At 42.0% G+C, this 26624-nt stretch overlaps 1 protein-coding gene across 2 annotated transcripts; it reads left to right on the top strand.

Moving 5' to 3' along the window:
• The first annotated feature begins 6646 nt into the window (after positions 1-6646).
• On the top strand, positions 6647-26421 carry grhl2b (grainyhead-like transcription factor 2b). 2 transcript variants are annotated; one of them, XM_005728498.1, is made up of 16 exons: positions 6647-6809; positions 8497-8668; positions 9446-9513; positions 10854-11046; positions 11835-11893; positions 12032-12188; positions 12967-13078; positions 16781-16875; positions 20507-20665; positions 21534-21591; positions 21768-21907; positions 24131-24168; positions 24327-24418; positions 25181-25266; positions 25397-25461; positions 25551-26421. In XM_005728498.1, the coding sequence occupies exons 1-16, from the start codon at positions 6790-6792 to the stop codon at positions 25663-25665; spliced, it is 1629 nt and encodes a 542-aa protein (XP_005728555.1). In that variant the 5' UTR covers positions 6647-6789; the 3' UTR covers positions 25666-26421. The 2 variants fall into 2 exon arrangements, with proteins under 2 accessions (XP_005728555.1, XP_013765079.1); XM_013909625.1 differs by having other exon boundaries at positions 10854-11226.
• Positions 26422-26624: the final 203 nt, after the last annotated feature.

Raw genomic sequence — 26624 nt, 5'->3', positions numbered from 1 at the left:
ATAAAAACTCAAATACTTACACTAGAATAAAGGGGTAAGCTGTGATATTTTCATTTTGCTGTAATTATTATGAAGTGTTTCATCACTGGTGTTGTCTCTTCTCTGTGTCTTTCACTGGGATTACAGGTGGACGTTTGCTTGCTACACAAGCAAACAGTTGGTACAGAAAGAGTCCCAAAATCTCCACAGTAAAAGAAATGAGCTCCCTCAGAAAAACACTAGGGGGCCTCTTTGGAGGAGGAACCGGCCGTGCTCCACAGTGAACACTGGTATGATGTGTGGAGGAATTTGTTAGTGTGCCACCAGCGTCCACTAACACTGGAACGCACATGATACCAGGAGTAAAATTGAACATCCTGACGTGTCATCGTAACAATCTCACCTCAAAGGTTTGCTGCACTTTTACATTTATTATACATATTTTAACCACGCAGTGCTATGCAAACACTGCAGCAGCACGGCCTGTACGCACCATCATGTGGTTCACTTTGCTGCATTAGATGTTTATCTCTTCTGTCGTTGACACTGGTCACAGTGAAGCTGTTCACCGCCACTCGTTATTTGACTAAATTCAGCTAATATGTAAATGTTCTGCAGCTGCAGTCATCACACGACAAGCTGTCTCGATAACACCAAATTATTAATAAGAGTGTGAATAAAAAAACAGGAAAATACCTGCTGTTTGTGTGTTTTTGTTCATTTCATCACATTAGAGTAATCCAGCCACTGTGTTTGGGTAGGAGAGAGAGAGGAGGATCTATTTGTATCCACTATCAGACACTATGGTCCATATTCCTGTTGGAGATCATCTCAACAGGTGTCATGAATTTCTTGAGAGAAATATTATCATTGTGAGAAAAGCCTCCAGCAGGCCTGTTGCGCACCCCCTCCACCTCCCCATACCAAGAAAAGAGAGATAATCTTTTCAGTCTTTTGTGAAAAGAGGGAAATATCTCTCAAGAGAGAAGGATGTGATTATGCTTTGAGAAGGGGGGCAGACAGTAAAAGAAAGAAAAGCGTGTGTAGGGGGGGGGGGTTGACAAAAGCCACACATTGCTCAGATTCCCCCACCCTGGAGGATGTTGTGCAGGGACTTGCTAGCTTAGGTTTGGGGTGGGGTTCTCCAGCCTTAGGGGCTGTGTGAAAGCAAATCTTCCAGGTGTCAGCTTCAACAGTGGAGGAGAATATTATCTGGCTGTCCATTGTGAGTATGAATAAGCAGGGTTTGCCACAGACAGCAAGAGATGTGTTTTTTTTTCTCCTCCATTTGGGTCTTCTCCTCCCACCATGAGGGCTTTCCTTCCTCACACCCAGATCATGGTGTAAATTACTTTTTTGCTATGTTGCTGTCAAATGTTTACTTTTTTTGGTTGTTTATACACTTTATACGAGGTTAAGCAGAATTAAGAAGAAAAATAAAAGAGGCTGGCAGCAAAACCGCACACAGAGGGAGAAACGTCCCCTGTCAGAGGTGAACAAGGCCTCCTTTTCTCCTCTGGAGGCTGTTTAGTGTAGAGGAAGTTGGATTTCATCTTCCCCATTAGCCACTTCCTCTCACTGCTCCCCCTTTCGCGCTTTCCCTTTTTTTTTCCGAACCAACAGGTTTAGCCGCAGTCCACACCACTGCTCGCATCACTGTGACATGCCACAATGTTGCCAGACCAGTCAGGCTGTACACAAGCGGTGACACAGTCACAACAAATCCAACTTTCACTGCTGCTTCAGCAACCCGGCTTTATTGATGTAAACAACACGGGAAGCGCTCGGAAGGTTATTTCACGGCAAGAAAAGAAAGAAGAAAAGAAGAAAGAGACATCAACCCGATTAAAGATTAAACCGCCGATATCAACCCAGTCTGAGGAAACGAGTGTTTCTGTTCATTGTTTCATTAAAACTGATTCCGAGAAATCACAGCACAAGGGCAAATCATGCCTTCGGGGAGAGGGAAGTTAATTTCTTACCTCCGCGCAGTCACACACGCCTACATCCTCGCACAGAGTGCAGCTGAAGGAGAGGTGAGGTCTTGGGTCAGGCAGACATAAGCTGGTCAAACAGAGGCTGATTGTGAAGGTGGTGACAGCTCACCAGCAGCAGCTCTCTGATATTTCAACTGTGACCGTTGGTGAACGGAGTCAGCAGCACTGGAAGGCAGCTTTAGCACAAATTTAAAGGAATTTGTAGTTTATCAGACAAAGCAGATCTTTTTTACGCTCCTGGAAGTTACCAAAATCTGACAATGTGAAACTGAGGTTTGTACGTTGCACACGGTTAGTTTAAAGTGCTCTGACAGACTAATTAAAGGGTAGAAAGAGGGTAAGTAAATAGGTTGGAGACTATGGCACACACACACACACACGGACACACACAAAGAAATACTGAAGGATTAAAAAATGAAATATGTGAAGAGCAGTTTATAAGGACAACAAAATGTTTTTATGAAAGTTTTGGACAGTTTTATTAACTATAATCCTTTAGAGACCAGATACCAGTAGAGCGCTGGTTATTTACAGAGTTATCAGAAATTCAGCGAATCGATCCGTGGCTCACACACTGGAGTATCTTTTGGGCAGAAGTCCCAAATTTCCCCTAAAGCATCCATCAAGGAGTGAATGTTACCAGAAGTGCTCACACAAAGAGAAAAGTGGTGTATGAATGTTTGGGTGATTGGGTGAATGTGACTTGTAGCAGGAAGCACTTTGCGTGCTCGAATTGAGTAAAAAGGCACTGTGTCAGTACCACTGCAACGCTTTGTTTCATTACTAAGAAAAATTGGGCTTAAGGGTGGACTGCCTGCATGTGCTGCAGACCATCAGAGCTGCAATGCTGGAGAAATCGTGGTTTCTAAGTTACCTCAAGGATCTTTTTCTGTTGTGGTTTTGCAGTGTAGTGGTTTGCACAGTCACGCATTCACCTAATGAGTGAAAATGCCCCGATTTGGTCCTGCGAGGTGTCTGGTGCAAAAACCTGCCAAATCAAAAATGCAGACTTAACTGCTCTGGTGACCCTTGGTGAATATGGGAGCAACTTAAAGTAGTAGTTTGAATGTCATTAGGCAAGCTGCAGAGGTTGGGAGTCTATCACACAAAGACAAAGAAACACTTCAAATTAGAATCACCAGTTAACCAGAGAAGTCTCTCAGTGGATTGCATGAGGGGAAACCCACGCGTCCAGAGCCTGCATCAATGACACCCACTGCATCAGCAGCACAGAGACACCTGGGACAGCTCGTTACACTGACAAAGTCAATCCATCCATTTTCTTAACTGCTTGTTCAATTGTGGGTGGCACCGTGTCCAGTGTGTACCCTTTAGGCCTATGATCCCCTCCAAACCTTGAACTGGATAACCAGAAGAAGCTTAATGGATGTCATCAGTATTAATTCTGACACCAAAGCTAATATTATTCGAGCACCCATGCTGCAGTCAACCTTATCCTCTATGTTTGGCTTCATTCATGTTCAAGCATGTGTTTGCAACCCCTCATGTCATTCATCCACCCCCTCCCTCCACCTCTTCTTGATCTAACCTCCATCTGAATGTCAACATCCCCCCTCCTACATGCACACATACCCACACCCCTGTCTCCTTCTCAGCTGTGGGCTTCTCAACTCAAACAGGTAGACTCAGACACAAAATCCCAGCCAAGTCCAGACAAGCTGCTGCTCCTGCGAAAAAACGCCTGGAATGCAGGATACACCTTTCACCTCACAGTTGGACACACACACACACACACACACAAACACACACGAAAAGTATGTGGTGGCTCGTGGCCCCTGACTTTCCAGTCTTGCTTTGGCCTGCTTGTGGCAGCTTGTACGTTAGCCCTCGCACGATTTCAGCTGTCATCTCGCCCCATGGCTGAGATTCCAGCAGGCGGGAGTCATGTAGGGGAAGGTAAAGATAAGAGAAAAGCTTATGTACAACCATTATTTTGATCTCACTCTGTTTTCTGTGCAGCGTTAATGAGTCGTGCATGGATTATGAGTCAACACAGACTTGGGTGCATTTAGGTAAAAGCCGCTCTTGTGTAATGTAACAGCCCTCGCTGTAATTTTGCACCTCTCTGGTGTTGTTGAATCTATTTCTTCTCTAATCACATGCATCTTAAAATGCAGCAATAAAGCTGGAAGGAGGTAGGCAACAGAGCTGAATAGAACATTTTTATTTCCTTCTTTTGTCTCTCTGTTGCTCTTTCACTCAGTCTGTGTGTTGTCAGAAGAAAGGGACCCCACCTGTATTTATCTAGCAGTCCCATTTACACACACGTACACAGAGAGAGCTCAGCCAAGGCCCAGGTGCTCTGTAAAACAAATTGGACAAGGGAGGATAGTAATCACCAACAGGGCACGCAAACACACGCATCCTCAGACACACAAACAGGAACACACATGCACGCACACACACTGCTGACGGTTTAACTGAATCTGAAACGTAATTTTTGGATTTCCATATAAAGGCGCCCGAAAGCATTCATAAGCAAAAGGCTGGCATGTTGTCATGCAAACACTTCCATCAAACCAGTTTGGAAACGTCTCCCCAGCCGTTTCTCAAGCTTCAACAAAACTCAGGTGCAGACTTAGACAACTGCTCGGGTTCGGAGGAGATGAAACGTGGTTTGTTTCCCCCTGAAATGCAAAGGAGAAAACAAAGGCAGCAGAAGAATTTCACTTTTTATACGCTTACTTAAATATTTATACCACTAATACTCTATAATAACATATAGATATACAGGTCCTTCCCTTGTGTTGTCCTCGGGATTCCCATATACTTGTTTGCCATTCACCTAGGGGTCATTTTTGACCCGAGGACAACTTCTCTTTGAGTAAAATAAAGGAGTTTTATACTTTAAGCTGTATCAGTAATGCAGATTAAACAGAATCACAGGTCTACTGGGATTTTCCTTATATATGAGCAACACTCAGCACAGAGTCATTGTCTCCCAGTTTATTGCTAATTTTTATGGAAATTTCCCAAAATGGTAAATGATATAACTCAATGAGAGGTTAAAAAAACAAAAACACAGGAAAATTAACAGTAAAAAAGTAGCATGGATAAAAATGCTTCAGACTGGTGCACTGAACTGTATTGTTACAGATTTTGACTGTGCACAGCACTGCATTTTTTGTGGGTAAATATGCACATTTTAAATAAAACACTTCTCAATCCTGCGACTAAAAACATACAAAAAGATGTAACAATGTAAATTAAATTATACTCATTTTTGTTGATGTAAAAGCAAATTATGGTGAGGCTACTGTGAACATGTGTTACAGTCTTTGTAACTCAGTAACTCTGTAAGAGCTAAGAAAAGCTAAGAAAAAGGGGGGAGGGGGGTGCAAATAAAAGGAAATCATTTTCAGCTGGATTCATATGTTTGACTCTCTGACACTCAGGACTTGGGAGAAAGATAGAAATGAGATATTCTTATAGTATGGGGTTAGATTACGTGTCATCATTCTCTTTTACTTAGACTTCATGGTATTAAATTCATTAATGCATTACACATTAAAACTCATGTCCAGGGGGTCAAAACCTAAAAATAGAAGAAGCTGTAAATCTGTTTACAGCGTTATCTGTTTAAAATCTTAAACTATTTTACCATTTATTCAGCTTTCAAAAATAACATATATCACAATTGTGCTCAAATAATTAATTTCCTACCACTTATCCTGTTTCTCTTTGACCAAACAAGTCGACATATTGTTTATATACTGAGTATATATAGTGTAGTTTTATTTGCTGTGTCTCTGCTCTGTGAATGGACACTTGTGACCATCAACCGTCTTCATTAAAAAAAGAAAAATGAAGTTTTATATTCAGCAATTATAGATTGTTTGCACCCCACCTGACCACTTCCACAGTCATTGTATGACACACACACACACACACAGACGCACACACACTGTTTGCTCTGGCAGGGTATTCCTAAACACTGGGATCTCCTTATACAATAGCTTCATTAAGGGGACAATGGCATTGTGTCAGCTAATGACAGGGCTCCTCCCTGCCTTCGCTCTGCTCTGAGATTACCTGGAACACACACACACACACACACACACACACACACACACACACGAGTCACTATTGAAATCTGAGGGATCAGAAGTAAAATCAGCCGATGGGGGAATGAAAGACAGCCTGAGGCAGTGAGTGGCCAGTTCGAGGCTGTGCAGTCACGCCTCGAGTCCTCCTGTTTCAAACAGAATCAATCATAACAGAATCAAATCATATCTGAAGCCTAAAAATCCGTAAGTCTAATCTGTTTCCTGTGTGTCTTCGTTTTCTGTGTCACTGCGGCGTCTTTGCTTCGCTCGCAGGTAAGGTGGGCCTCTACCTGCCCCCAGCAGCCAATCGGATCTCCTCTCCCCTCGACAGCAGCCAATCAGCGGGCAGACTCGCCCTCAGCCTCAATTGTTCCACTGTGAAAGAATTCAGAGCCACAAAGTTGACCGGCTGCCATTAAAAGAGAGTCATGGCAAATATCGCAATGCGCTAAGTATGACACGCTGATGTTTGTCACCGTAATCTACGTTTAAGGTGAGCGAGAGAGACGCAGAGGGATTGGCTGCTGCCTTACCTGCCCAGGTGGAAGGAGCGGAGGAGAGGCAAGCCAAACACAAACACAGGGAGAGAGAGAGGAGAGAGGGAGAGAGGGGCAGGGAGAAAAGAAGCGGGGCGAGAAAAAGTCGACTTACCTGTAGCCCAACTTCTGGCAACTCACTCTCACTCTATTACCTGCTCCGACTTGAAAGTCCAGTTTCACAAGGAAGAATCGTAGAGGAAGCTAAATATGTCACAGGAGACAGACAAGTAAGTGATCGAGCCAGAGGAGAGGATCTTTGCTGATTTCTACATGCGGGGGGGAGAAAGTTGTTCAAGTGTTTTTTTTTTTTAGTCTGTTATTAAAACGAAGCTGCTTTAAACCCGGGATTACCTTTGTTTAGGACACACACACTTTAAAAAATAAAAAAAATAAGGGGGGTGTAAAATGGGGCTCGCGTACCGGTTTCGCTCCGTTTGGACTGTTTATGACAGATATGAAGCTGTTCTAGGGCCTGGAGGAGAAGCTGACAAGCTTGGCGCCGTGGATTTCATTAGAGGTGAATTCGCCATTTTTGACTGATGGGAAAACCTTCAGGGTGCAAGGACTGTTATTTTTAAACACTTTAACTAAAAAATTTTCCTTTTTTGTGCTGCTTTTGGATATCATTGCATCGTTTCATTCCCTCCTCCTATTTAAGGCCTAGAGAGCGTGTTGGATCTGCTTGTGAATGGGAACAGTTTGTAAAGCCTGCTGGTCTCTTCTGTTGTTTTCTAACGGGATATACAAACTCCTTTATTTATTAACAGTTATTTTAAAGAAATCAACCTTTGGACTGCAGCGCTAAAATTTTAATAGAGTCAGAAGGATTTTGCTCTTGAAAATTAAAAATTAAAAATGTTATTTTTTCCTTAACAATCATAATAATATTAATAATACAGACCAGATGTTACAGGTGTCCTGCTTTCTCCAAATTCTGTGTAATTTAAATTGTAATTGTGTCTAATATTGTTATAACAGGGATTAACTGCATTAATAATAATCTTATGCCTTATTTCATTTAGTTAGATCATTCCCAACACGATAATCAAATATTATTTCATCCATTATCATCACTATTAGAAGTATATGTTGCAACAAATATGGTTGTCAAAGTGTGGCTGCCCATAGTTGATTTTCCAGTTTTCCTGCAGAGCTGCTGTCTCCCGCATAAGTGGAAGCAGCAGGTGTCTGCCTCTATTTTGACACACAGCGTTAACATTTACTCAAACCCAGCAGATTAAAGCTCCAAAACTCCTAAACATCGCTCAGACGTCTGCTTTCCGGTGACCCTCTTTCACAATACAAGCTCGATCCAAAGGCAGGAGCATTATTTATTTGCAGCCGGGTAAAGAAAGCATGCCATCGTGCCTTTTTGTGTGATTCAGTATAAGGAAGACACAGCGGAGCTTCTCTTTTGCCCTTTATTTTCTGTATAAAGGTTTTGCATCACTGGTCGCAGTGCACAAATAGAGAAAGTGGATCTTTCATACACTTACACAGAGATCTATGAAAGAAAAAAATCCTCATTAATATTTCCTGTGTAAATGTCTAGAAGTGCGTTGAAGCCACAAACATGAAAGCCAAATGAAAAATGGCCACTGTCAGACATGACAGGAGCATTTCGTTGTGCAAGTTGCCACATTCGGAGCCTTTCCTGTGATTGGCTGAGCTCAGAGAGATGTTGTGGCAACACTGTGTGTATTTAACTGGTCTCTGATCTGATCTTAAGTGAGCCTAAAGAGCAAAGAGGAAAACACACAGAGAAAAACAGACAGGCGTGAACGCTGCTCTAGCTAATTAGTTCATCCATCACAGTTCAGCCTGGAAAATAACAGTTGTCATGTTTTTTTTGATCGCCTACCAAAAAAAACTGTACATGTGTAAAACAGTGTTTAAATCCCTGTGCTTCTCAAGCAAACGTCTGGTAGTGGTGGTCCCCAACGAGAGGAGGGCGTACACCAGCGAGGATGAGGCGTGGCGGTCGTACCTGGAGAACCCGCTGACAGCCGCCACCAAGGCGATGATGAGCATCAATGGAGACGAGGACAGTGCCAACGCCCTGGGTCTGCTCTACGACTACTACAAGGTGCCCAAAACGCTCATAAAGAGCACCTGTTGTCCTTCGCCTTTGATTCTTTCATGCATCTGTACCATTAATGAAACATTCAACATAGCAAAAGTGATAATGAACTTGGTGTGTGTGCAAGTAAGCCCTGTCTAAAAGCTCTGAACACAGTTTTTCTACTGATTGACGTTTATGATGTCACTGAGATCAGATATCCCCAATATGGTCATCTCAGGCACTCACCTGCTGATCAGAGCTTTTTGTTTGTGAGGGGCAGCCAATCAGAGGAAAGCTGGCTGAAAGGAGATGAAATAATAATTTAAAAAAGCTAAATAAAGATAATTTCAGCTGTCATGTAAAGACACTTGAGCAAAGTCCAAAGACAGAAATACAGAGCTAGAAATGAGCATGACAGGTCAACTTTAAAGCATAAATACAAAATAACAATGCTAATGTCCGAGGGGACTGTATGCTTTTCAGTGTCTCACACTTTACTTTTTACTTTTACTTTAGAGGAGATAAACTCAAATATGCGAAAATGATTACATCTTTTTTTAATTAAAATAGAGCCGTATATTAATTAACATATTTTGGGCATTTCCTTTCTATTTAGATTTGTCAAATAAGTTAAATCAGACCACAATGACAACTGTTTTAACTGAATCGACTGAAACATTACACAGCACAGAGGTCTGACGTAAACAGGTGACATGTTGCATGTGGGACACTAAACTGGGAGCTACAGCTCTCTTATAGGCTTGACCGAGAGTGACTTGACTGTCCTCCTTTTCTCTGTAGGTGCCCAAAGAAAAGAGACTTCTGCAACTTTCCAAAGCCACTGAAATTACAGAGGAACAGGAGAAGAGGTCAGTGAACACTCGCCTCGTTCGAAACACCACGAAAATACGCCCGACATGGTGGTCGACGTTTCCAGCAGCAGGTGGAAACAAACAAGGGCGCTCAGTGCAATGAAAGTAGAGAGTTAAAAAGATGTTCTATGAAAACTGTTTAATACAAAAAGCCATTTCTTCAAAAATTGCTTTCAGTTACAATAGTAGCGAGTCATCTAATCTAAGGTCGCAGTGATATGAGACAAACACCAGGAGCATGAACGTGTGAAAATATCACAGATCAGTGAGTCTTGTTTCACTCCAAGCACTGATACTGAAAGAAAGAAGCCCAGACTGGACTGAAGCCAATGAAAGGCTCCCGCTCCCTGAGGAAAAAAGAAGAATACAAAAGATTTGATGATATAATACGCTCCGGCTCTGGGAGCAAACTGCTGTTATCTACTTACTGATCTGTAAAAAGGGAAACATCGCCTCATTTCCATTTAGACAACATGCTGCGTGAGTGTTTAGAGAAACTGTGCCTGAGAGCATCATTACATTTATTTTATTATTCTTTTTCAGCTCTTCAACGCTGACTTGCAAATTAGTGCTAACCTTTAAATGAAAGCAGCTTCTCATTGGAGTTTTCTTCTTCTACATAAACCTGCATGTGTTGTATTTTAGTGGCGAACGCATTTTTACATCTTAAAATATGAAAAGGGGACTTTTTTAAAGACCTGCATTGACCCTCTGTAACCATGTTTATTAGAGTTAAGCCAAAAAACGACCCCCTGAAGTTAAAAAACAGCAAAGAAGCACAAAATACAGTCGCAATGTGATTTTTCTGGGAATCGGCTAAGTCACTGCTGTATTCATATAAATTACAAAAACCTGCATTAAACATCATCAGATTATAATCAGTGGTCTTGAGATCGCAGTTCATCAAATGCTTAGCCTTTTATGCCCTCCATGCAGGCTTTTTACCTGCATGCAACCAAAACCTGATTGTTCATAAACCAAAAAGCTTCCTGAAGTGCCAAAGCTTTTGCCTCCTGCAGACAGATTTTGCATATTCATATACAGATATCTATTTATAGTGAATGCATGTTTTACCTGTTTTATTCCATTTGTTGCTTTAGCGTACATCAAACCCACACAAAAGACACCACAGGGAACCTTTCTTTTACTAAAACGAACATCAGTTTTAGGGCTACTTATGATTTTTTTTTTTTTTTTGTTATTTTTTGTTGAGGCCGTAAAGAGAGCAGCAGACATTTACCTCCAGATGTAGCTCACCCAATAATTTTACTATCTAATAGTTTGTGCGTTTCACAAGGAAACACATGTAATCCTATTAATTTCATGTTTTTATTCAGGCCGATGTTGCAGAACAACCCCAGCAGCCAAAGCGAGGTGGAGATGGTGGACAACCGCGTTCAGGTCCTCAAGTCCGTCCCCGTCAACCTGTCCTTGAACACCGAGCACCAGGAGACCAAGCGGGAGCAGTTCAGCGGCTCGACGGGGTCGGGGGACGGAGGCTCTCCGGCTGTTGCCGTGGTGAAGGCCGAGGTATATGCGCCCGTCTTCATGCCAGGAGGGGGGGCTCACTACAGGGTGGAAGGAGAAGACTCGGCGCGGGTGATCTACGAACAGAGTCCGTATGAGGTGACCACGGTCAGTCACAACTCGTACGCCAAAGAGGACGAGCAGAGCCCGCCTGACAGTCCGTACGAAGAGGAACGAGACGCGGTGAGAATGGAAAGAGCGTGACATGAACAGACACTGATGAAGATAAACATAGAATCGGCTTCTTTTTAAGGGAACACTGAACAAAAAAAGCACACTGTTGGTGCTAAACTTGTTGGGCATTGTAGTTTATGTGCTGTTGATGCCAGTAAATCTACAAGATAATCAGCGAATATAGCAACTGTCCAAAGCTGCTCAGTAGACCACAATGCATTGCAATGACAGGATCAGGTCTGCTTCTTTTCTTCTTTTTGCTGTGTTGTTATTATAATCCTATAAACCACCACTGCATGAATGATGAGGTGCTAGAAGGCATGCCGGGAAGAGAAATAAAGCAGGCACTAAAACAGGAAATGTAACACAAGAGGACTGCTGATGATTTGAACTGTATATGCTGGGCAGAGACTGATAAATGTACAAATATGAATCACTCAGAGGTTAAAGGCTCACTACATTCGTCCATCCGATGTGCTCCCTGTAGCTCGGAGGTCTCCAGCTGACCAGGACCTTCACGTCTTTCCACCTGCAGCATTGTTTGAGCAGTTCCTCTAAAACGTGCCTTTATATTGAATAATTTCCTCTTTTTCTGTGTTTTTGTGCCTTTTCAACAGAAGTACCACTCGCCTTCCTCTCTAGCCACAGGTGACTTCTTATTTCATCAGGAGGGGATGTAAGTGACTCAAGCCCACCTGCTATCACAGTGGCTGTGGCGTAAATGTTCACATGCAGACCATTTTGTAACCAGAAGAGCCTTTCGGTGCGATTGTCATTTCCAGTCACGGGGCTCTCGATGTGTTTGTGTGTACAGCGACAGCTTCCAGTACACGCTGGACGCCACGCGCTCGCTGCGTCAGAAGCAGGGCGAAGGGCCGATGACCTACCTGAACAAAGGCCAGTTCTACGCTGTGACGCTCAACGAGCTCAGCGCCAACAAGCGCCTCCGACACCCCATCAGTAAAGTCCGGGTGAGCATGTCCACATCCGTCTTTAATCTCTCTTTCGGCATTATGACCTGTAGCAAGTAAAATTGCTAAAATTGCTAAAATATAAACTCAGATGTTATGAATCGGATACTGCCCAGAAGAATATGTGGAGATCAAAAACAGAGCTAAAACAAAGGTAAGAAATTAAGGAGAATCTGTTGTTCTTTTCCTTATTTTATGTGATTGGCTGCTGATCGTATTACACATTTCCAAACTCCCAAATGAGGTCACCATATGCAGGAGTAATCCCTTTGAGCTAAAAGGCTTCAAGCTCCTCCAAATGTTCACTTATAAAGCGGATTTTCTGCTATTTTCTCTTTGTGGTGTCAATAAGAGTATTATCGCTAATGTAGTCATCTCAAGGCCCAGCTCTGGCTGCAGATGGAGAGTGCAGATAAACTCTCAGATTAAGATAGAGTCCAGTATGAAGCTGTGAAATAGCAAAATATGTGCCTTTAACTTCATAAAATGTGATTTCTTTTTCATAGCTTGGCCATTATGATGTGAGCAGTTTGGCTAGGATAAGCAGGAAACAGTTAACCCTAATCACTCAGACAGAGTTTATTAAAACTTGGGTAAATTTTGAGGTGATCATCCCCTTTTTGTTGTTATATTGATGCAACTCTCTGGAGATGATCTGAGTCCAAAGTTACAAATAAAAGCCAAGCTGTAATATAAAAATGAATGTCAGATAGGACTGGTGTTGTCTGACTCATAAGTCGTGTTAACGTTTTGTTTTCTGTCTCGTCTCCCTCCTCAGAGTGTGATCATGGTGGTGTTCAGTGAGGATAAGAACCGAGACGAGCAGCTTAAATACTGGAAGTACTGGCACTCCCGGCAGCACACGGCCAAACAGCGAGTCCTGGACATCGGTGAGACTTTCACTGCCTCTCTCCATCTTTTTGTCTTCATGTTCCTTCCCATGTTGAACAGATGAGTGAATGAAAACGCACAAAGCAAAGGACAAGATGACACATTTATGCTGGAATGTGCTTAACCAATAAACACAGCATTGCTAAACTGAGAGCAAACAAGCCTCCACCCAGATGTCTGTCTGTGGCCGTACAGCTGCCCACCATCAGACAAGAGGCTGGGCCGTCGCACACGCACACACACCTGAGTCTCCTAATGTCTACGTATGGCTGAGACCCACCACTTAAATCCTCTAATCTCTTTCACATTACCTGGGAGACTGAGCAGAAATAATTGTGAAAAGAGAGAAAAACAATAATCCAAAGCAGGGTTCAACTTGAAGTTGTGAAACTCCGTCTCACAGCGTTTCCCACGGGTAAACGCGTTCTCATCTGAAGACTCGCAATCGTCACACTTTTGACCTTTTGTCTGCCGTCGATTTTCAGTTGATGCATTTGAATTTGAACCGTCTTTTTCTACGCCTTGTTGAATGAGTGTGTGTGAGAAGCGAGTAGGCGGTTTGCCTTTTGACAAGCTAGGGCCTGCTCGGAGAGCGGAGATGTAGAGGTATGTGGGAGAATTCGATGGGAGAAGCACACACAGACATAGGCAGCTTGTCGGGACAGGGAGAGGAATGCTAGCCACACTGTTACCTTAGCTGGTCGTGGTCTGTTGGAAGTAATTCTTCCCCAGTTTAGATCTTCATCTTAATTCTTATATTTATACAACCCGAGACAAGTCCCAATCAGCCTACAATTCATACACATCTTTACATCTGCCGGGAGAGACGATCCAGAGGATGCCAAACCCGTTAACATTTTGGACTTCTTTTATTTTTAGGCAAGAAAATATTGGTCAGTTTGCTCTCGGATGGGTAGATCCACTGGAAGAACTGAACATTTTCAAAGACAGTTGTGTCAGGACCACTTTAGTGAAAGTAGGCTCTAATCAGAGACAAAAGATATATGATTAATGCTGCTGTTGTAGTCATAGAGAATTCAGGCCAATATTTAGCTTGAATATATTAAGTCACATTTAAATAATATGTTATGAGCTTTAACTTGTTGCGTTTTTAATGTTTGTTCTTGATTTTTTAAGCTGATTTTGTAAATGTTGTGCTCCATTTTTTCTCCCTGGTTTTGTGAGTCTGTTCTGTTTGTCTGTCTGTTGGTCTGTGTGGTTGGGCCGGCCCGACATGCCTAGATTAAGTTAGGCAAGTAAGCACGATGTGGAGCAACAGTTTTCTGACAGTTGTTTAAGGTATATTAGTAAGATAAACATATAATCAAGAGTTCAACTGGAGGCTTGTTTTGTAGTTGTAGTTATGTGTGAAATAAATAACCTTTTCCCCTTTTTTCCTTTACATCCACCTTGCTTTTTATTACGTAATGACGTGCACGCTTCCTCCTGAAAAGCTTGGGTTAAAAACTTTACTTTACAAAGAAGATTTGAAGGTTGCAGCTATAGTAGAATTCAATTTGAAGTGGTAAATCCCAACTTCCAAATCAGAATTTTCAACTGGAACACCCATCAAGTCAGATTTCCAACTCAGGAAGTTGGAGAAACCCCAGCAACTCCAACTTCACAATCCAAATGCATGTTGACATTAGTAAAACTGTAAAACAGCAACCACTGCTATGTATTTGTGGCTTGCTTATTTAGTGTGTCACAAATACACATGGAGCTCAAGAGCAAAATAAAGTCTGGACCCACAAAGGTCAGGAGTGACATCTGATTTCCGAGATAAAAGTATGCACAGCAACTTGGTTATAGCATGAGGACAAGGAGCTAGGATGGAGGATGGGTTGCAAAGCAGCTTGCAGAGGCAGCAACTGAGTTGAGCACTCAAAGCACTTTCTAGGATTCACATGGGCCAACTCAGGATTCAGTATCTTGGCATTAAATGTTTTCCTAAAGCCCTGTGGAAGATCCATTATTGACTTTTAGTCGTGTTTGTTTGGTTTACTGTGTATTCAGGACAGACAGAAAGTATAGTAGTCTTGATGATAAACAGAGCCTCCTGTTTCCTGACTGTGACCACGGATTTGAAAGTGATATGAGGCATCTAATAACAACATTTCTCAAAATGCTGAACTGTACTTCTAAAGGGATCTAGAGCCACTGTGCTACTGCTGTTAACTAAAGGGAAAGCATGCTAATTTAGGTGTTAATGAGCCAACATAAGAGTTTCTGTCATCCAGGACTGCTTTGCCCAGGTGCACCAAATGTAGCTGTCTGCTTTCCTGGTCCCTTCATAGACACATAGGAAAACACAGTTAAGAGAAAGAGTAAGATTATATGGCACATTTTATTATCCAAATACATAAATAGTCTTCAAATAACTGCAAAGCAAGAACTTGAATTCATCTCAGCATTAACATGATTACTTGGAGATTAAAGGTATTTTACTGCTGGTTTCATGTAATCGCATGTGTGCGTCTGTTTGGAGGAAGTGTGGCAGCTTTTTCAGCCTGCAATTCTTTGACACCCTGTTTGGCATTTGCTAGTGTAATGAGTTTCTGTTTATAGGTGCGCATATATGATACAAAGATCGTTATCATGTATCAACAGAGAGATATTATCTGCACACGGACACGCTCATCTTTCAAAAAGTATACATTCGTTAAAGATCATGCTGACAAACCAGGCCAGCGATCGAGGACGGGCCGTCGTCCCCGCAGCTTCAGCTAGCTCAGACTGCGCGGCGGTAACTCGAAGATATTCGGTGATCTGAGGTGAATAGCGAGTCGTGGGGGTTAGTGGGGATGAGGCGGGATCCGTCGTGCCCCTGGGCAGCGTCACAGAATGGATCATTTGAATGGGCCTACTTAAAGTGGGCTGTTAGCAGACAGGCATGTTGCTGCTCGCCTTGCAGCTTTGTGCACCTGTTCAGAAAGCAGGAAGTATTGCTGTAACGGTGGTTAGGTTGAGGGAGGAGATGAGCAGTCACTGACAGAGGGGGCGGGGGCGTTGAACTGATCACAATTGGATCTCATCCTCCCACACGAAGATTTTTATTCCAAGGCTATTTCTTGGAGATGATGGATGGATGATGGATTCTATACTTTACTTAGTGGCAAAAAATTGTGTGGCAGGCAATGCTTTCTTCATTATCTGCATATTTGTGGCGTTCCTTCCGAATAACGATATAAACCTTTGGAAATGGGCCACATGAGCACAAATCTCTCCGCAGTTTTACAGTCTAAATCCTCAAAATGAAGGGACGCGTGAAATCTCTTTGCTAAAATAGACAGACGTAAATTCATTCTTACAGTAATGATAGTCATGATTCACTCTTTACATTGAAATAAAATCCCGGGCCACATGTGAGTCATTATGCCAGCATACCACAGCCCTGCAAGTCCATCCTGTTTGTAAGTCTGAGGTCAACAATATGAATCTGATGCACTCATCTGACTGGCTTTTAATGTGGTCCTCTGCGGCCAATAGTCTTCTGTGTTTCCTCCTGCTGCCTTTGAAGCCCGAGACTCTGTTTGCTCTTGCCGATAAGGCTTTATCTCACAAAAGTGAAGCGTGTCATTTCATTGCTTATCTTAAATAACAATAGCTACCTGCTTTTATTGACCGGTTTGAGGGGCGGTATGACTGTTTGCTGAAGAACTCATACTTGAAATGAACCGTGTCCCCGTGTGTCCCCACAGCTGATTACAAGGAGAGCTTCAACACGATCAGCAACATTGAAGAAATCGCCTACAACGCCGTCTCCTTCACCTGGGATGTGAACGAAGAGGCCAAGGTACAAATTTATTACGGCTGGGTGTGTGTGTGTGTGTGTGTGTGTGTGTGTGTGTGTGTGTGTGTGTGTGTGTGTGTGTGTAGGAAATAAATGTCATTGTAATTTTCCCAGAAACTCCATAGTATTTACTCTTGCTGGAGGCGTGTTGGAAATAAGAAAAAGCAGTGGGACAGGTTTTTTGAGCTGATTCAGTTGTTGGCAAACAAAAGCACTTTCGAATGTGATGCAAGCACCTGCCTGACCCATAGGCATCACTAACGCTCTTGCGCTCATTTTGAAATCAACAATTGATTCCTAAAACGTTGGCAAATGGTTTCTGCCGCTGTGATCGGAGTGGTTTTGACTGCGTGTCATAAAACTGCCGGGCAGTGTTGCGTAGCTTTGCTCTGTTTGTCCTCCTTTGTGGCCACTCCTTAAGCGGAGCCCCGCCGGTGTTTGAACTCCAGAGTGCCCCCAAGGGCCAACACACACACTAGTCTCCGTCCCCACCCTCTGTTGTTTGTTTTGCCCTCATTTTCTGTGTGAGCACCAGCGACTGTGAATCACTCCGTGTTGTGTGCCTCTTTCATTGTAATAGCAGCCTGGGGACAAAGACAGTGCTGGAGAAAATGCAAGCTCACTTCTCTAGATAAATATTTGCTCTGTCTGTTCATCTTTTTCTGTCTTTCTTTCCTTCTGTCACTCTTTTTGCCTCTCTGAATCTGCACAACTATTGAGCCTGAACGTATGCATGTTGAACCACGGAAACAGGTGTACTGCCCTGCTAGTTTAGTGTATTTGCTCTTCTCTGTCAGGACTAAAAGAAAACCAGGAGGACTTTAAAGAGACAGAGTCTTTTTCACTCCCATGATATGTTTTTACACGCCTGATATGCCTGATAGCAAGTTGAAAAACACTGCTTGTCAAATGAATAAGATGTAAGGCAATAAAGAAGAACACAACACCCAGAGGCTGAGCCTCAATTAAACACAATAGAACTATTTTCAGAGTAAAGCGCAAATGATATGGTGTGCACGCCTGAAACAGAGGTTCCTGCTTTAAGTGCTTTTTATTTGAAGAAAAACTTATGTCAGGGGCCGCTTTAGTCAAAGGAAGATTACAACTGTTATACTGTTCTATTGTGTGAAGCCTAAAGAGATCAAAACAGCTGCAAAACCCAGAACAACAGTTGCGACATCAGACACAGCAGAAAAAAGAGGGGCTTAGGTGATGGTGGGTTGCAAAGTGGCTTGCAGATGCAACGTTTAAATACTGTGCCCATGTCAGCATGTCCTTTGACATTGTTGATTTGACTCATCAGCAGTGGAAAATATCGAATATTAAGAGTTATTGGCCTTCTTTTGTTGAGCTGCATTCAGAAGTCACAGTTCTGTCACCAAGAAATCACAGTTTTTGTCCCAGTTTTGGGAGATTTATTTTTATTTGTTTCCATTCAGTTTAACCTTTGCTTTTAGTGACAGGTTAGGTGCAGATACCAAAAACTCCTTAGTTAGGTTTAAGAAGAGGTTGTGGTTTGGGTTACAATATGGTTGTTTTTACCATTATCCCTGCAGACTGAAAAATGATGCCTGCCCAGTGACAGCCAGGGACGTTTGCAAGCACCACCTTGTAATGAGTTGAGAGTAACATACCTGTTTCACTATTTTCTAATGCCCGTGGGTCACGGCACTGAAGCCTAAAAACACCTTGTGTCTATCAGAGAGACACAGCTTTGTTAAAACAGGAGTATTTGACCTGCCCGAGCATAAAAATGGACCAATGCTACATAATATTTAGGCACAAGAGCCCATCTGTCTAGAGAGAAAAGTTATTATTGTACGGGAAGACAAACAAACTACTCTGAGAGAAATAGGAGATTTTTTTGTTAGCCTTTTGCACAGGTACTTTATTTTTATTTTATTTATTTATTTTTTTAGACTTTTAATGGAGTTTATTGCATCATAAGTAGAAACCAGAGAGAGTGCACAGCATAAGTTCCCATGTAATATTTTATTTTCATTTTATGAGGCCGAGTAATCTTCCTACATGTCACTAAAGTACATGAGTAGAACTGAGTCATCTCAAGGATTTAAGCTGGTAGTCTTCCAACAGGGTGCTGTTGAGAAACAGTTACTCGATCTTTATCAATTTTTTTCTTTTCTTTTTAGCGGCTCACCTTGCTCTGCCATGTATTTATAAACGGGTGGTGCAGTTAACGGTTGTAGCTTTGGTGTTTAAATAGAAAAATCAGAGAAAATAAAAGTGAGAGAAGTACTGCAGAGCAGAGAATAATAAAAGAATGGCGCTTTAGCATTGACCCTGCCTCTTCTCCACAGGCTTTCCTCTTGGCTGCTGTAGATAATGGAGTTTTTATGGTTCAAGTTAATGACCAACCTCCTTGGCTTTTGTTGTACTGCACATTTATAACACAGACCAAAGATTGATGGCGATGTGTGCCGAGGCTTGACGAACAAGAAAAGCAGAAACATAACAGATTTTTTTTTCTAACTGATGGGAACACCACCACATGAAAAAGAAAACAGTTTCTCACTGATCTGTTATCTCTGTACTTTTGATTTTTATCTGCTGAGAAGAAAACACATCGCAGGGGAAAGGAATTTTGTTTGTTAGACACTTAACAGCCAAGTGTCTGTCAAAAAAAGGGGGGGAAGGCTCCCACTGGCTAACTAAAGGTGTTTCAGAGCTGACAAAACTATGTATGCCGAACATTTGAGTTTTAAAATTAAAACATGCTGGCTCGCTTTGGGATTTAAATATGGACAGACTCTAACAAGGTGCTGGAAACATTCCTCAGACATTTAGATTCATATTGAAATGATAGCATCACACAGTTGCTGCACGTTCTGTGATGTGAATCTCTCATTTCACAACATCCCAAAGGTGCTCTGTGGGATTGAGATGTGATGGCTGTGGAGGCCATCAGAGTACATCTGAACTCATTGGGGTGATTTGAGATTTTGCGTGTTATACTTCTGGAAGCAGCATTTAGAAGATGGGTACATTGTGTTTAAATGATACTCAATTGGTACTAAGGGGCCCAAAGTGTGCCAAGAAAATTTCCCCACACCATTACACCTACAAGCAGCCTAAATCATTGATGCAAGACAAGATGGATCCAAGGTTTCATGTTGTTTATGTCAAATTCTGACTCCACCATCTAAAAGTTGCAGCAGAAGTTGAGACTCATCAGACCGGGCGGCATTCTTCCAATCTTCCAGAGTACAATTTTGGTCAGCCTAAATTTTCTGTTCTCAGCTGACAGAAGTGTCACCCAGTGTGGTCTTCTGCTGCTGTAGCCCATTCAGAGATGCTCTTCTGCATACCTTGGTTGTAAAGATAGTTATTCGAGCTCGTGATGCCATCCTGTGAAGCCTAGAGATGATTGTGTGGGAAAATCCCAGTAAATCCGTTTCTGAAATACTGTCTGACAGCTGTCTGATGCTGGTTGTCTTGACCATGTCTGCATGCATAAATGAACTGAGTTGCTGCAATGTGATTGGCCGATTGGATATCTGCGTTAAAGAGCAGCGTATTTAAAAAAGTGAGGACTGAGTGTACTTTTATTCCTAAATTGCAGAGTTAAAGTTTTTTAACATTTCCACCTCTCCTTCCTTGTTCTGTGTCCCTGAAGATCTTCATCACAGTGAACTGCCTGAGCACAGACTTCTCGTCTCAGAAGGGGGTGAAGGGTCTTCCTCTGATGATCCAGATTGACACTTATAGCTACAACAACCGCAGCAACAGGCCGCTGCACAGGGCCTACTCACAGATCAAGGTCTTCTGTGACAAGGTGATAGATCACTTCTTCTGTATTTCTTTATATGTGGAGTCCTTTAGCCAGAACCAAATGCGCCTTATTTGTTTAGTAAGTTTGATTATTCTTATTTTCTTGACTCATTTATTTCTCAGGAGAGATTTTAAAGGGACAGCCCACTCCAATCGCACATGTGCATGTTTACCCTCTGGCCTATAATGCCGTTTTTGTCCATCTAGATTGTTTTGGTGTGAGTTGCCCAGTTAAGGAGATATCAGGTGTCTGCCTTTTCTTGAATACAATGGATATAAAAATGCACTTGCCTTGTGTTACTCAGGGTGACAATAAATACCCTCAAAAACTCTTTTCATGAACTGTGACCTGTTTACTTAAAAAAACCCTCATTAATCTTTGTTGTGAGCTGTTTCTTTAATAATTAAAGGCACCTAAAATTTGATTTGTGACTTAAAGAAGTTGTAGTTTAAAGGACTATAAATGAAGTTCGTGCCTTCATTTTCTGTACAGATTACATAACAGCTCAAACAGTGAACTAAATTCAGAAGCTTGAACAGAAATACGCTACTGTGAGTTTAACTGCTGTCTGGTTTTGCCTCAGTTCATGTGGCATTGACGTGAAGTCATTAAGCTGAAGTTACTTGTGTGTTCTGAGCTGCTGGGAGTTACCAGTAAGGGGCGCACTCACTGTAAAATATTCAGACAGGTAGCTGCAGTGAGGCAGTTATATCATGACATCAGTCCTCCCTCTAGTGGTCAGTTTATGCATCCTCTGCACAAAATGAAGCTTACACACACACACACACACACACACACACACACAGATGTGTTTTTTTTCTGAGGCTTGTTCGTATACACAAACTGATGTCTCTTTTCTTTTTGTTTCCAGGGAGCTGAGAGGAAAATAAGGGATGAGGAGAGAAAACTGTTACGCAAGAAGTCGAAAGGTACGAGCTGAGTGAGAAATAATTTAGTTTTGAATGAAAATGAAAAAATAATCAGAGAAAATTATAGCTCCAGGGTTCAGTTTGAGGTTTGCAAATCACTGTGAATATATCTCCCCTTCATAAGTAATAATTGTTGCCATTCATATTCTGCTTTTTTCATTTGGACTTATCTCCAGGGAAAGACGGAGGCGTCGGGGTGATAAGTGCCACCAAGAAGTCCGACACCACCTATTTCAAGACCATGACCGACTTGGATGCCCAGCCCGTGCTCTTCATCCCCGATGTTCACTTTGGAAACCTGCAGAGAGCCGGACAGGTAGGTCACCTCTTCTTTTTCTTTTTCTTCTTCTTCTTCTTTTTTTTTTTAAAAAAAGAAGAAAAAAAGCAAACTTTGTATTTTTGCAAAAATGTAACCCAAAATATCTGAATTTCACACATGTCCTTAGAGTAGATAAAGAGAGCCCCAACTCAGTAGGTGGCAACGTGAAAGAGGAAACACAATGGGATAAACAAAGACCTATTAAGAAAACTGGATAAAAGGAACAAATAATGGCGTGCCTGCAGAGCCTACAGGCTGAGAGGAAGCTTACCTCGAGTCTGTCTTTGGCAGAATTAAACAAAAGAGATGAAAATATATGAAAATGTTCAGTCATTAATATTATCTGTGAGTGGTGAAAGTATGTGAACCTTGAGGATTAGCAGTTGAAATGAGAATTGGGTGTGAAGTGATACCATGTTTTTATATAGCGAGCAAGGATCAAGGTCTGATCTTTTTAATATTGTGGAGGAAGTGTATCGTGGCATGAGCAAACAAGACCTATGAAAAAGGGTTTTTGTTGCTTCTACGGCTGGAAAAGGTTACTGAAGCGTCTCTGAGGAGTTTTAACTCCATCAATATACAGTCAGACACAAATAAAGACTCGGTGGGTTCATAAAAATCACTCCAGATGTGTAAAAGCTGTAGCACAAGACTGAAAAACAAAGGTGTGCACAAGAAGGCTACAAGAGAACGCTACTGCTGTCCATCTGCTCTTGGCCAGAGGAGCCCAAAATAAAGTTTAAGGGTATAAATAAGAAGCATTATGTTTGGAGATATGAAAACACTGAATCCAAACACGCAAGAATTCAACATCCTTCCATATTTTGCTGGATCTGTGCCCAGAAGGATGAAACAATGAATATAAGAAGCAAATTATAACTATAAATTATACAATCAAAGAAGAATAAAATTAACCTGCTTCCTGAAAGTCAGTATTCCAGACATCCTTTTCTCCAGCAACACTTCCCAGTATTTCCTGGGGGAACCTGGGGCATTCCCAGGGTTGATGAGATATACAGGGTGTATCAAAAATAATAATCCAATTTCAAAGTGCTTTCATTCCTCAGCCATTTAACCAGTAACGATCAAAACACGTCCTCTTTGCTGGGGAAGCAGAACAGCAGCCGTGACTCCAGACATACTTGCACGAGACGAGTTTGACTATTGTTTGGACATATGCTGCGTGTCTGGAATGGGACACATTACACATTTGCATGTAAAACTTTACATTCGGCATGGATTTTAAAATTTACTGCAAGATACACCACCCTGTATAATAGTGTTACGGCCCCTTCCTCCAAGAAAACCTAGAAAGGGAGGCCCCCAAGAGGCATTCTAACCAAAATCTCAAAGCATATCGACAAACTCTTTTTGACCTGGAGGATCAACAGTTCCACTCCAGGCTCCTTCAAGAGCCTCACCCTATCCCCAAGGCTCAGCCCAGCCTCCCTGCACATGAAAATCATTTGGGGTGGCCGTAGCTCAGGAGGTAGAGCAGGTCATCTGTTAACTGTAAGGCTGGTGGTTTAGATCCATGGTTGCTTCAATCTAATGCATCCATCGGAATATGAATCTGTGTGAATCCTAGATAGAAGAAGGGTTTGTGTGAATGAGCAGGTTTAGAAAAGCTACATAAGAACCAGATGGTTCACCAGTTGTTGCCTTTAGAATCTCATCCAAACCTGGTGCCTTGCTACTGGGCAGCTTCTTAACTTCCCCAGCAACCTCTGCCATTGTAAAAGTCTTCCTTCTTCACAGAGGACTTTTGGCAGGGTTTAGGAGTTCCTTGGTCAGAGGTTCTCCTCCCAAACCGAACACGGCTTGAGCTAAGCCCTGCTATCCAAGTCCTAAAAGTTCCTAATCCAGTAGAAATCTTGTGTAAGGACCTCAAATGTCCAGTTTATATTCAGAAATCCATCAACATTGTGGAGTTAAATATACTCTGAGCATTACACCTGATGAGTCACCTCGAACACGGGGTGAAGTCATCTTAGAAGGTTCACATACATACCCCAACAGAAATCTGTACTACTCGAGAAGTTTCTCCAAAAACAACCGAGCAAAACATTCTCATCTCATTTGCTTAACTGTTTTTTTTAGGAGCCATGTAAATCGTATATGTGCAGAAATATAGAAAAGACTTTTAGATTTATTTCTGCGTGTTTTTATATTTTCAATAAGATTAATTTCTGCCACTAATACCTAACGCTTCCTTTTCAGGTGTTTACCTTCAACACAGAGGAGATTGAGAGAGAAGGGTGAGTACGCGTCAACACGAAACTCCTGTTTTCATACAAATATAAGTCATGCAAATGAAAGCAGTTTAAGATAGCCTCAGGCAGGGGAAGTGCACATCACCGCAATGGAAAAAAGAAGACGTGCTTGCGCTTGACCTGACGCTGTTCTGTGTTTACAGGAGTGTGGTGGTGAAGAGGATGTTCAGGTCGTCAGATGAAGATCTGTGCCCGTCTCCTCACAAGCAGATCAAAGAGGAGGCGCACAAGAGAGGTACGAGCATGGCCGCCTTCTCCTACACCTGGACGTCATCTCTTCTGTCTTCTTTAAGTGACTTTCTAGAAATGACAAAGTCCAGGAAGGAGAGCAGGGAAATACGCAAGAGAGTTTGACATTTCTAATGATTAACGATGCAATTTATAACAAATCAGGCCCGAGAAAGGGAAACACCGTGCCCAGAACCTTTTCCATCCAGATATTTTCCATCATACGTAACACGAGCAGCACTATTTACGCTTAATAACAATTCGATCATTTTGATTTAACTGATTATTTGGATAAGCAACATGAAACCGTTCTCAGAAGCATCTATGATTTGTCTCACCGGGTAATCTTCTGTATGTTAGCAGATAGAGGTACATTTAGCAGCTGTTCTGGAGCTTTACAGATGCTTACGTTTCCATTTCTTCCAAGCACTTCTTCTTCTTCTTCTGTGAGACTGAAAGTTCATTCCTTGCAAGGTTCACTGAGTCACACCACCTCCTTTTGCAGCCTCCCGGCTGTTATGAAACTGCATTTTTCAGATTTCCGATCCCTTATTTAGTCTGTAAAATGTCACAAAAACAAAATGTGTTTGTGTGGCCCCGAAGGACTGTTGACATCAGATGAAAAGTAGTAAAAGGATTTATAAATGGTTGCTGATTAGTTTGACAAACACAATACCTCTAAGTGCTTCCGTCTGTGCACTCCAATCATAGGCACATTATTATGTATATAAACTAAAAGGTGGCCTGCTCTCCTCCCTCCTGTCTGCAGTGCTGCTGTATGTCAGAAAGGAGACAGACGAGGTGTTCGACGCTCTGATGCTGAAGTCTCCCACGCTCAGAGGCCTGATGGATGCTGTGAGTGATGCCTCTCTGTTTGTACGTGGGAACTAATGTCAAAGGCACAGTTTGTTTGCAGCCCGAGCGCCTGTTCATAAGCTGCTTTTTTATTTTTGCTTCTTTTCTGTTTTTTTTTTCTCATCGGTAGATATCAGAGAAATATGGCGTGCCGACGGAGAGGATAGCCAAGGTGTACAAGAAAAGTAAGAAAGGGTGAGTGAGGCAAACAAAAGGAAGAGGAAACTAACTTGGAGCTTGAACTTTTTCCACACGAAATCAAACTTTTGCTGTTTTTGCGGCAGGATCCTGGTGAACATGGACGATAACATCATCGAGCACTACTCCAACGAAGACACCTTCATCCTCAGCATCGAGAGCTACGCAGACGCCTTCAAGATCATGCTGACGGAGATTTGACAGCTTGTTAACTGACTCAAGAGACTGTGGGGGAAAAAAATCTAAAGAGACACTGTGACTGGTTGATAAGCTGACTGGCATTACTGGAGACAGTCCACTGGAGCTGTACAGATGCTTTGAGGTCAACGTGGAAACACGTGATATCTCTCCCACACTATACACTATGAAGCAAATTGCATTTCCTGATTGTCTTGTTGAAAGGACGTTCCTATGAACTGGTTTGGGGTGAAATGATGGACCACAGATTCATATTCTCCAGTTTCACAGCATGTTTGTTTTGTATAAAAGAATATGTATGCTTATCCTCATTCTGTACAGACTTTATGTTGCCAAATAACACATCAGGAGTAGACTTGTGAAATGCCTGATGTACTGTATTTAGCTGCAGCTTGATTTAGTTTACCCCAAGTAATTTAGTAGCTTTGCATGCTGGCCTTTTTTTTGTTAGATGTTATTTATTAATGCTTTAATGAGATTTTAAATTTCGCAATTTATCCAAGAATTTCAAGTGCTACATTTTAGTGACTTTTAACTAGTACTCTTTAACAGTACTCGTTAAGTTTTAAAATGTCATATCCCTTCATTTCAGCCGTGTTGTAGTATTTACAGGTCAAAATAAATATGATTTCTAGTCCTAAATGAGAATAACATTTGAAGACTAAAAACAATCTCATTGGAGACAAGCGATATGCTGTTGTTGTTGGAAACTCAAGTGTTTGGTTGTGTTGAAAAATTAATAAAGGTATGGCGATATCATTTTTTGGCAAAACTGTGATTAGGAGTCTGTGAGTTAAATGCTAGCATGCTCACTAGTACACAAGGAAAGACTGTTAGACTAAACATAGAAAAGTCTGGTTGCCAAACTAATAAATTACATATACAAGTGTGTTTTCTTTGTGCATTTTAAAGCAGCTCAACATTAAACACAATGAATAGAACTGGAGTCAAAGACAGCAGCT

This window comes from Pundamilia nyererei, unplaced genomic scaffold (genome assembly GCF_000239375.1).
Source record: "Pundamilia nyererei isolate P.nyererei 1_Seehausen unplaced genomic scaffold, PunNye1.0 scaffold00028, whole genome shotgun sequence".
NCBI classification, from domain to species: Eukaryota; Metazoa; Chordata; class Actinopteri; order Cichliformes; family Cichlidae; genus Pundamilia; species Pundamilia nyererei.
Note: the sequence above shows the minus strand (reverse complement) of the source record. Positions and strands in the feature narration are given on the sequence as shown.